We start from the raw sequence: 12,083 nt of genomic DNA, 5'->3' as shown, positions 1-12,083 counted from the left end.
CACACAAAAGGTTCTTAAGAGGACTGCAGTAACACTTCAAGAGAATGATGTGTGTCAACACAGGGCCAGGTAGAAGCAGCAAGACCAACGGGGGCAGAACTTCCATGGTGGGATGGGCCCCTCGGTATCACAGACTGTTCTCTGTTCCGTATCCCTCAGCTAGCGAGCATACCCACAGCCAACAGCTCGAATGTTCACATCTTACGAGCCTGCTTTCACTTCCCCTCCACAGATCCTAACCCTATCCAAGCTTGGGAGAAGAAAGCAGGGTCCAGGTGTTTATAGACTGTTCTGTTGCTGTGAAGAGACACCATGACAAAGACAGTTCTTACGAAAGAAAACATTTAACTCTAAGTTTGCTTACAGTATTGACATCAGAGTGGGAGCATGACAGGACCAAAGCAGCATGCATGGCACTAGAGCAGTAGCAGTGGAGAGCTACGTTCTGATCTGTAGGGAGCAGACAGAGAGAGACTGGGCCTGGTTTGGGCTTTTGAAACCTCAAAGCCGGGGCTGGAGAGATGGCTCAGAGGTTAAGAGCACTGATTGCTCTTCCAGAGGTCCTGAGTTCAATTCCCAGCAACCACATGGTGGCTCACAACCATCTGTAATTGGATCTTCTGCCCTACAGGCATACATGCAGGCGGAATGCTATATACATAATAAATGCTATATACACAATAAATAAATCTTTAAAAAAAGAGAGAGAGAGAGAGAGAAACCTCAAAGCCTGCCCCAAGAGACACACTTCCTTTAACAAGGCCACACCTGTTCCAATATGGCTCTAGCTCCTAATCCTTCTAATCCTTCAAACAGTTATACTCTCTGATGACTAAGCTTTCAAAGATATTGAGGCTGCTTTTTTTCTTCCACACAGAGTTTCTCAGTGTAGCTCTGGCTTTCCCAAAACTAGCTCTGTAGACTAAGCTGACCTTGAACTCACAAAGCTCTGAAGTGGAAACCTAAGGGTTCTTTGGAAAGTCATTTGGATGGTGTTTTGCCCGGACAAATGTGTGAAGGAATGTTTAGCTGAAGTGGACAGGGGTGAAAGACTAAGGCAGACTCGTGAAGGAATGTTTCACTGAAGCAGACACAGGAGAGAGAATGTTCTGCTAAAGCATACGTGAAAGAACACATGATGAAGGATTCTTTGCGAACAATACACACATATTAGTCTGCCTTACATTGCATAACTCAGCTGCATTTGTGAGGAAATACACCCAAAAACTTCTCTTTTTCCTTTTTTTCTTTTTTTTTTTTTTTTTTCGAAGCTGGGGACCGAACCCAGGGTCTTGCGCTCGCTAGGCAAGAGCTCTACCACTAAGCTAAATCCCCAACCCCACCCAAAAACTTCTGGTGGTGTGCTAGACTCTGGCTAATTGGCAGAATGAAGTCAGATGAGACAGACACATGTGCTGAGGCAAGACCTGTGAAGGACCTGTGATGTTTGGCGATGGTAAAAAAAAGAACTCAACAGTGAAGGAGACTGAGGTTGACTTGCTGGTACAGCTAGTTGTGCAATGCTTGTTGGTCTTGGGTCTTTGCTGATCTTCCCTTCCCTGAGAAAGACACAGCCAAAAAACGTCTCCTGAGATTCCCCTGGTCTCTCCAGCTGACTGGCCCCAAGACTGAGGCCTGGCTGTCTCTGCTAGGCAGTGCCACCGCTGCTGACTCATGTTTGCTATTCCACCTCTACCAAACTGGATTGCTGGTGCATCCATGAGGTGTTTGCGAGTAGATCTATCTGCTGCTGCTGACCCGTGAACTGAACTGCAGATTTCCACACAACACAAAAATGAGTTGCTCCAAAGAACCTTTCTAAACAGGTCCACTTTCCCGCCCTACCTTCCTTTCTTTTCCATTACCTCTGGTAGGTGATGGGCTAAAAGGACAGTTAAAGCATTTAGAGCCATCATTAAAAATAAGATTTGAGGGCTGGAGAGATGGCTCAGCGGTTAAGAGCACCCGACTGCTCTTCCAGAGGTCCTGAGTTCAATTCCCAGCAACCACATGGTGGCTCACAACCATCTGTAATGGGATCTGATGCCCCCTTCTGGTGTGTCTGAAGACAGCTACAGTGTACTTATATATAATAAATAAATCTTTTAAAAAAAAGATTTGAAAAAAATTAAAGTTACAGAGATCCATCAGCCTCTGCCTCTCAAGTGCTGGGATGAAAAGTGTGCACCACCACCACCCAGCTATGGAAGGTGTTCTTATTCAAACCACTATACTAGGTAAGGTCAAAAGCTGGAGTTCCGCCGGTGGCACAAACCTTTAATTCCAGCATTCTGGGAGTAGTGGCAAGTAGACCTTTGTGAGTTCAAAGTTAGCCTAGAAAAGCACTCTGAGGCTTTCTATTTTATTTTTCTGAGACAGGTTCTTGTTATGTGAACAGCCTATCTCAAACCTACAGAAATTCCCCTGTCTCGGCCTCCTGAGTGCCGGGATTAAACATGTGTGCCATACCTGGCTTTATTTTTTTCATTCTTTAGACAAGGTCTCACCGAGGCTCTAACTGGTCGTGAACTTACTCTTTAGCCCAGACAAGCCCTGAGCTTTGAACTTTCCTGCTTCCGTTTCTTTAGTAGCTGGCTTTCCAGTTTTCTGCCACTGGGCCTGGCTTCCTTAGCTCTTAAATGGCCATACAAGAGACTCCTGAGGGGTGTCATGAGGCGGCCAGTCAGCAGGTGTTGACAGAGGCCGGGTCACACGCTAGGTCTTGGTGGTTTAGGCAGTCCACAGGAAGCAGGCATTATTTGCAACCCACAAAGCAGTAGCCAAAGTGAATTTGAAACGACTAATTTCTCCCTGGTTCCCTCCTGGATTTTCCAGTGGTGGAGAACCGGGACTCCAGAACTGGGCAGCCTTCCAAAGCCTCCAGATTGCCATTGCTTCCCTGTGGAGGGGCTGAGGGCCCAGGACTCTAAGGAAGTGACTGGAAGATGTCAGGGCTCTTGTTGGTGGCAGAGGTGACAACATCACAGGAAACCCTGCGAAAGCCTCTCTGCCCACAGGATGTGACTTAGGGAGGGCTCATGAGAAACAGACACCAGCTACAGCCTAAAAATCTGATTGTAGCATCCACACAAGTCATCAGTGCTGCTGTTACCTGCCACATTCCCCAGGAGCCCAAGGCAGGTGAGAGCACTCCCAAGTTTCACCATGGTTTCATGCTGAGCCCAGACTGGGAGGGGCCTTGACATGAGGAACTGACCTGGTTCAAAGCTAGCGTGGCCACTGGCTGTCTGGGTAACCATGGCCCACTCATCTCACCTCTGAGTGTCAGGGTCCTCATGTGCAGTGGAGGTCAGAGTGGTGTCCCCTGCATCTGACTGACAACAGAAATACCTCCTGTACAGGCTGAGTGCAGGGCTAGCCACTTTCTATCATTGTAATTAGTGTAATTACTCTCTCCTTCTTACTTCTGGCTCTCCCCCACCCCCTTACTTCTTCAGATAAGCAGTGTATCCATGAAGGTAGGCTCTGGGTCACTTCCTTGGCTTGATTTCCTAAAGCCCTGGCTGGCTCTATGAAGGGTCTTGAGAAATCCTCCTGGCAGGACCCTTCTCACAGCAGGTACTCGGGGACACCAGGCTCATCAAAACCATTCCTCCTTCCAAGAACCTTCAAGCCCAGACAGTGTGGCATAAAACCAGAAAGCACTCCCAGACACAGTGACGCCTAGAGCTGAGGCAAGAGGGATGTCTGGAGTTCAAGGGTCAGCCTAGACTACTCAGTGAGCACCAGACCAGTCAGGACCTGTCTCAATCAAACAAGAGGTGAAAACAAACCGGAAGCCTGCAACTGACCCCCGAGAGTGGGGTGGCAGCTCTGAAGACAGGAGGGATCAGGGGGCTGGAGAGATGGCTCAGTGGTTAAGAGCACTGACTGCTCTTCCAGAGGTCCTGAGTTCAAATCCCAGCAACCACATGGTGGCTCACAACCATCTGTAATGGGATCTGATGCCCTCTTCTGGTGTATCTGTGTACTTAAATATAATAAATGAATAAATCTTAAAAAAAAAAAAAAAAGAGGGATCAGGACACTGAAACAGAAGGCAGTTTGCAGGACCACAGCACAGAAGGGAAACACTGGAAAATCAGACACGCCTCACTCAGAATTTCAAATCGGTTCAGGGAGACATAACAGACTGCAGAATGATCTGGAGCAGGTTGGAATGGAACCAGTGAAACGAGGCTAGGGGAAGCAGGACTCCATCAAGGTGTCCATCCTTGAGAGGGGTGCTGACAAAAAGGAGGGGACTGAGAAGGTAAGAAGACAGCTGTGTGGACTTGTCTCCTGGGGATGGGAAGGTGATTGTGGGAAAGGATAGGCCTGGAAGGGTCTTAGGGTAACAGTGTTATCCAGCCTGTGTAAGGTCAGCAGACCTCAAACACACTAACAATGAGGCATGACAAACTCTAGAGCCAGCCTTATCATAGTGTGACCAGGAGCAGACAACCTCTGATTTCTGATCTGAGATTTCTTCTGTAAAATGGGTTCATATTTTTTTTCTGTAAAACCCAGTTCACATGTTTGTTTCAGAATGTCCAGCAGATCTCTCTCTCTCTCTCTCTCTCTCTCTCTCTCTCTCTCTCTCTCTCTCTCTCTCTCTCTCTCTCTCTCTCTCTCTCTCTGTTATTATTTCCTGGTTGTCCTAGAACTCACTCTGGAGATCAGGCTAGCCTCGAACTCAGAGATCCACCTGCCTCTGCTAAGTGCTGGGATTAAAGAGGTGCGCCATCACTACCCAGCTCATGCCCAGCATTTCAAAAACGCGCAGGAGTGCCTGTTCAATTTTAACCATTTTTGGGATGATTGACGCAGGACAGACCAGCTTAGCCGCAGCTCTGTGAAGGAAGGCAGTAGATCCATCCTTGCCTTCCTGACCACACAGGATCCAGGGTTTAGGCCTGAGCGTTGCTCGCTCGCCGCCTACAGTGTCGCCGCGCCCCCTGGCGGCCGTCAGTTGCCATGTCAACGGCGGGTGGCTGAGACGGCGGAGGCGGCAGCGGGGGCAGTTCTCTCTTCCCCGGGCCTCAGGCCGCTCCCTCGGCACCTCCTGCCTTCGCCTCACTGGGAGCACACTCCCAGCCCTGGAAGAAGGGCCCTTCTGTGGCAGCTGGCATTAGGGGGGTAAACTGAGGCACGCAGCAGGGCGCCGCAGGCAGGTGTCTAGTGCGGAGCCCCACCTCCAAACGCAGAGGAGGGGCTGCTAGCAGTGACGCGCCGAGGGCGGACGCTGGACTGGGAGCGGGAGGGCGGGAGGCGGCGGCGGCAGGTGCGGCCGCGGAGGGTGGGAGGAGGAGGGAGGGGGCGGGAGGGGGAGGGGAGGCCAGGACGGGGACCTCCCCCTTTATAACGCGCCCCCTCCCGGGCTCTCGGGCCGCCTCCTCGTCTGCTCTTGCTATCTCGCCCCCTTTCCCGGCCGCCCCGGGCCGGGTTTGGCCAGGGAGCCCCCGCCCCCAGGCCTTCCCCACACCCCCACCCGTCGCCCCGCGCAGCCCGGCGGAGGCGGCGCCGTCGGAGGAGGAGGAGCAGGGCACTGCGGCTGGCCCCGGATCGGGAGCCAGAGCGGCAGCAGCTTCGGCAGCAGCACGGCCCGGGCCAATGCAGCGGGACGCACCGCCACGAGCCCCAGCCCCAGCGCCACGGCTCCCTGCGCCCCCGATCGGGGCCGCCAACAGCACTAGCGGCGGCGGCGCAGGCGGGGGCAGTGGCGGCGGCGGAGGCTCCTCTGCAGCTCCGGCTCCCCCTGGCCTCCCGGGAACTACAAGTCCCAGGGGGCCTGGCGGCGGGCGGAGACCGGAAGAGGCGGGCTCGGCACCTCGAGGCCGGAAGTGGCCTTGGAGGCGGAAGTGGCGCGGCCGCGGAGGGGCCTGGAGTGTGGCGGGACCGGGAGCGGCGGGAGCTGCGGCTGGGGGCGGCGGCGGCGGCGGCGGCGGCGGCGGCGCGCTGGAGGCGGCCATGGCCAAGCAGTACGACTCAGTGGAATGCCCGTTTTGCGATGAGGTCACCAAGTACGAGAAACTTGCCAAGATCGGCCAAGGCACATTCGGGTAAGATTAGGCCGCGTGGGACCGGTAGCCCAGGACCTGCACTTTCCATGGCCTATATCGGGTCGTTCAGGGCCGGGGCCCGAGGTGGTACGGAAGCTTCTATTTCCTTGATTGTTGCCTGGTCTTGCTAGGCCGCGCCGCAGACGCTCCCGGCCTAACCGAGCGGACTGGCAGGGAGGAGCCTGAGGCCCGTGATGGGGGTTGGGTAGGGTTGCTGAGAGGAACTCAGTTTGTGAGCGGACACCTCTGGGGGGAGGAGTGGGAGCCGAGTAGGAGTAAGAGCAGGGGCTGGGAGAAGGACAGAAAACACGTGGTGTGGAATAACAGCTTACAGGAGTCCCGGGCCGCACCCCACCGTGTGTCTGGTCTCCCGCTGCTCCTCTTCGCGTGGGGGAGGGGCGGTCCCTGCGGAAATGCCTGATGGGTCCCTCGGGTCTTTGTGTTGCAGGGAAGTATTTAAAGCCAAGCACCGTCAGACCGGCCAGAAGGTGGCTCTGAAGAAAGTGTTGATGGAGAATGAGAAGGAGGGGGTGAGTATATGGACCACTGGGCAGTTCTTCTAACCTGTGCTCGGTTTCCACACTGCTACTTAAAAGGGTTTTGTGCTGAGATTCCACCCAAGTATTTTTCGATTTTCCGTGTGACAAGACATTTGGCTTTCCACTTAGACTTTTGAGTTTTTGTGGCAAAGTTCGGTGGGAGGCAAGTGAGGGAGCCTGTGCTTTGCGTGAAAGTGCACGTTGCCTCTAGAAGTGGGGTTTTTGAAAACTTCCAGCTTAGCGTCGAATTTTGTTTTGTACGAAGGGACAATTTGTGCACAGGCAATTTAAAAGGCAGCTTAGCTTAAGGCGTGTTTTGAAGCATGATGTCCCCGTCTTAGCTTTAGTACAGCGTTTTCTTTGTAAGGAAAAAGCTGTTTGACTATTTCCTGTCTATGCGTGTCTTGTTTTCTGGTGTGGCTGTGTACAGCATGCCTGTCTGGTACCTGGGCACCTGAGGAGACCATGCTAGGCTGCCTTGGATCACTTGGGACTAGAATTAAAAAGATCCACCATGTAGAGGCTGGGATTGAACCTAGGTCCTCCGGAAGAACAGCCAGTGTTGTATGTGTGTGTGCATGCATATGTGTATGTCTCCCTGAAATAGGGACTCAACATAAGACTTGTTTAATACAAAAATCTCTCAGTATCCCAGCTGTTCTCAGACTCGCAGAGGGTCAACTGCCTGTGCCCGGAGTGCTGGGAATAAAGGCCTGGGCTGCCACTCTTAGCCAGGACTGGTTTGCTTAACTATTCATCTGTCTCTGGACCCAGGGAATTTCTTGATTTTAACCCACAAGCATTAGTGCCAAAGATTTTGTCCCTATTTGAGTTGTCTAAAATAAGTTCCTGGCCCAGCGTAGAGGGCTATGATTGTAGTTCCAGCATTTACGAGGCCAAAGAAAAAGGATGGTTCACAAGTCCAAAGCCGCCATTGGCTAGATGGCAAAATCTAGCAGCTCCTTGAGTGAGATGTGTGTGTCCTTTCACTTACTTTCTGCTTTACAGAGACTGGTTGCAGATAGATATATTTATTTTCCCCTCAAGCAAGAGCTCAACTAACCAGACTGGCCTTGAACTTGGGACAGTTCTACTCTCTATTTGACTCCTGATAGTAGGATTGGATTCCAGACAGGAACCGTCTGTCACACAAAAACTATACTCTTACCTGCCTTTCAACCTCTGTCCCTCAGTATAGATCACACACACACACACACACACACACACACACACTTTTACTTCATGGGTCTGTTGCTCTCAATTTTGACCACTTCCTCTCTTTCTCCTCCCTAGTTCCCCATCACAGCCTTGCGGGAAATCAAGATTCTACAGCTCCTAAAGCACGAGAATGTGGTCAACCTGATTGAGATTTGTCGAACCAAAGGTACGATGCTCGTTCTCGGGATAAAATGAACCTTAAACCTTTGCTTGCACTCCTGAGGTAAATGTGCTTAATGCCTCCTCCTGACTCGACTTGATCACACAGCTTCCCGATCTGTTTTGTTTTGAGACAGGGTTGCCCTGTGTAGCCCTGGCTGTCCTTGACCTTGCTCCATAGACCAGGCTAGCCTCACACTGCCTCTGCCTCCCTAGTGCTAGGGCTAAAGGCATGCACCACCAGTGACTGACCACCAGCTTCTCCGGGCTTTCTCCGATGGAGTTGGGTGTTTGTGGATTGGAGGGCTGGGAGTTGGCTGTGGAAAATGAGGTGGGTGCAGGTTTTTTATTTTCCCTCCCACCCTCTCTCCCTATTCTGCACCAGCTTCACCCTATAACCGCTGCAAAGGCAGCATCTATCTGGTGTTCGACTTCTGTGAGCATGACCTCGCTGGGCTGCTGAGCAATGTCTTAGTGAAGTTCACGTTGTCTGAGATCAAGAGAGTAATGCAGATGCTGCTGAATGGCCTCTACTACATCCACAGGAACAAGGTGAGGCCTGGGGCCGGGACAGACTGGGGCTTCTTTGCTCTTCACTGCCTTGTGGGTGGGTCTCTGGGATACTATGAGACCTGACCGAGCTCTCATGCGTCCTCCCTGCAGATCCTGCACAGGGACATGAAGGCTGCCAACGTGCTCATTACCCGAGATGGGGTCCTAAAGCTGGCAGATTTTGGGCTGGCTCGCGCCTTCAGCCTAGCTAAGAATAGCCAGCCCAACCGATACACCAACCGTGTGGTGACATTGTGGTACCGACCTCCGGAGCTCCTGCTCGGTGAGGACTCCCGAGCGGGCAGAGGGGGGCAGGGGCCGGGTACTTACCTGGCCACAGCCCCCGTTGCCGGGGGCCTCTTTAGCCATCAGCCTTGGGACCTGGAGTCTCAGGAGGCCCTCGGGCTTAAGAGGCACTCCCGGTACCCTCTTCTTCTCAGGAGAGCGGGACTACGGCCCGCCCATTGACCTGTGGGGTGCTGGGTGCATCATGGCAGAGATGTGGACCCGCAGCCCCATCATGCAGGGCAACACAGAGCAGCACCAGCTTGCCCTCATCAGCCAGCTCTGTGGCTCCATCACTCCAGAGGTACGTGACCAAACTGGGTGATCCTAGGGGGCCTGCAGTGGAGAGGAATCTGATTGGTGGGAAGCCATAGGCCTGCTGTCCAGGGTCTTGTGGGTGCTTCTCCCTCCTAAGCCTGTTGGTTTTGTGGGCTCTCTGTTTCTGTGGCAGAGTACCTGAGCAAAGCAAAAGCGCCAAGATTTGCCTTTGTTGAGAAACTTCAGCCTGTGGTTGTTTAGCCTTTGCTTTGGTGCAGAGACGTTGCTAAGTGTCACAGCAGAGAGTCCACTGGAGAGAGTAGGTGTGGTCATGGCAGGGAAGAGCAGAAGAGCAGGGTCCAGTGTGCAGCTCCAGGGGTGTTAAGCCCACTGACTTAACACTAGGCTTCAGCACACATTCAGCGAGCCTCAGAGGATACTTTTTCCCTCTTGGGTTGTCCCCTTCCCCTCTCCCCCCAAGTTTCCACCTCCCAATAGCGTCACCAGCAGGAGATCAAGCTTCAACACAAGCTTTTAGAGACAAAAGTACCATGAGATTTTTGTTTTGTTTTAAGATAGGAGTGTGCGTGAACAGGGCCTGGCATCTTTATTCTAGCTGACTTGTGTAAGCTGTCCAGATGCTAGGAGTATACTACATCCAGTGACTGCTGCTTTCAACTTGAAGACTTCTGATTCTCCTTGCAATGGAGAGGAAGTCAGGGAGCCTCTGAGAGAAGTTCTTTTAGAAATCCAATCCCCTGGTGTCTTAGCATTCTTCCCTCCAACTCCACTCTCTCCTTAACGTCTCTTAGGTGTGGCCAAACGTGGACAAGTATGAGCTGTTCGAAAAGCTGGAACTGGTCAAGGGCCAGAAGCGGAAGGTGAAGGACCGTCTGAAGGCCTACGTCCGGGACCCCTATGCTCTGGACCTCATTGACAAGCTGCTGGTGCTGGACCCTGCACAGCGGATTGACAGTGATGATGCCCTCAACCATGACTTCTTCTGGTCGGACCCCATGCCCTCGGACCTCAAGGGCATGCTGTCTACTCACTTGACGTCTATGTTTGAGTACCTGGCCCCACCACGACGGAAGGGTAGCCAGATCACCCAGCAGTCCACCAACCAGAGCCGAAATCCCGCCACTACCAACCAGACGGAATTTGAACGTGTCTTCTGAGGCTGTCGCTGGCCGGTGTTCTTAGGTTAGGGGTGGATTGCTTCTGCTCTGACTTGCATGAACATGTGACATGATGGGACGTTTGAGATTTTCTCCTCCAGTACATATCAACTCCACCCTGGCGCTGGGAACAGCTGCCTTAGTGGACTGGGGCAGAGCATTGGCTGCAAGCCCTGAGGGTCCTGGGGCTGTCCTGCCTGCCTCTCTCTGGAGGTCTCAGCATGGATACGAAGTGGGGTGGGAGAAGCTCACCCACTGTGACTTTTAAGAACTCCTGTGTGATGGGAGGAAGGTACAGGTTCCTCACCATCCCCAGCCCTTCCTCTGGATGAGGATGTGAAGGACAGAGGCATCTCCAAAATGGGCTACTTTTGGTATAGACCTTAGGAGTGTGGGGCTGGTGTAAGCTCTTGGTTCCTTTAAAAGGAGAATTTTATTTTGTTTTGTTCAGTTTAGACATTCCTGGATGCAGTTTGATTGGTTAAATTAAAAGTTGATTTTTTTTTCCAGTACATGCCTGTGTTTCTTGTGTTCAGACCCTCCCTCGGTTCTTGTCCTACAGCTAGAGGCTAGGGTGTGGTCAGCCAGGATACTGCTGGTCCTGCTTCCTTACCACCTAATACTCTGTAGATGTTGGGGTTTGCCCTCCATTCCTCCTGGTACCTTCCACTGCACTCCTCACCCCCAGAAGGCAGGTCCACAGGGCCCAGTGTTGGGAAGTGTCTGTTGTAAGCTGCAGCCTCAGTGAGCTGCTGGGCCTGGGCTGCTTAGGTTCATAAATCCTCAGACTGGACTGAAGCAGGGAACTGCAGACCTCCAAATCACTGCAGTGACAGGAGTGACTAGTGTAGCTTGTAGCTCCAAGGCTTGGGGGAAGCAGGACAGAAGTGACCAGAGCAGGCAGGGTCAAGGTGGGGGTGGGGGGGTGGGTTATAGCATGGGTTAGGGTGACAGTGAGGGCAAGAAGGAAGGCCAGTGTGGAGATGGGATAAGGACATGGTAGGGACCCTTAGAGGACTAACCTAGGTGACAGATTACCCAAGAGTTTAGTGAGGTTCAGTAACATCACAAAGCTGTCTGAGAAGGGCAGTGTTAGTCCATTAGCTCCGGGAGCTGAGCGTCCAGAATTCATGGCGGATTGGCAGAGTTGCTTCCTCTGGAGTTCTCTGGGACAGTCGATCTTCAGGTCTCTCCAGCTCTGGTAGCTGACACAGCTTGGCCTGAAGATTTTGTATTCTTTTTTTCCTTGCATGTCTGTACACTGTGTATCCCTGGTACCCAGGGAAGCTAGAGAGGAGTGATGCCCCTGGAGCTGCCACACATGCTGGGAACTGAGCGGGGTCCTTTGGAATTGCAGCTGGGGCTTTTTTTTTTTTTTTTTTTTTTTTCCTTCGGAGCTGGGGACCGAACCCAGGGCCTTGCGCTTCTTAGGCAAGCGCTCTACCGCTGAGCTAAATCCCCAACCCCGCAGCTGGGGCTTTTAACCACTCAGCCATCTCTCAGCCCTTCCAGACAAGTGGTCATTAGCTCGGATGTCCAGAACTGCAGATCTCCCTGCTTCCTCCTTTAGGGAGATAGGATTACAGGTGTGTACCACCATTTGCATGGCAATCTTGATTCTGAAAAGCATTCCTTATCGTTTTTGTTTCTTTGTCTATGAGGACATCCATTGTTGGGTTCATAGCCCCCCCATAACCCCCTCTTAATCAGTTACGTCTGCAGAAACCTTCCCGCCCATGGCCCTGCCCACTCTGGTCGCATTCCTAGAACGTGATTGGAGAGGACATCATTCAACCTGCTATAACTAGAAGTTAGGACAGTCTTTGTGGCTA

At 52.4% G+C, this 12,083-nt stretch overlaps 1 protein-coding gene across 1 annotated transcript; it reads left to right on the top strand.

The window, feature by feature from the left end:
- Positions 1–5,926: 5,926 nt before the first annotated feature.
- On the top strand, positions 5,927–10,763 carry Cdk9 (cyclin-dependent kinase 9). The gene is given in 7 exon segments (NM_001007743.1): positions 5,927–6,062; positions 6,511–6,592; positions 7,895–7,985; positions 8,364–8,530; positions 8,642–8,813; positions 8,971–9,119; positions 9,886–10,763. Coding segments are annotated over 7 exon segments (1,119 nt in total). The 5' UTR covers positions 5,927–5,970; the 3' UTR covers positions 10,252–10,763.
- The last annotated feature ends 1,320 nt before the right edge of the window (positions 10,764–12,083 follow it).

Source organism: Rattus norvegicus, chromosome 3 (assembly GCF_021556685.1).
Source record: "Rattus norvegicus strain SHRSP/BbbUtx chromosome 3, alternate assembly SHRSP_T2T, whole genome shotgun sequence".
Classification (NCBI taxonomy): domain Eukaryota; kingdom Metazoa; phylum Chordata; class Mammalia; order Rodentia; family Muridae; genus Rattus; species Rattus norvegicus.
Note: the sequence above shows the minus strand (reverse complement) of the source record. Positions and strands in the feature narration are given on the sequence as shown.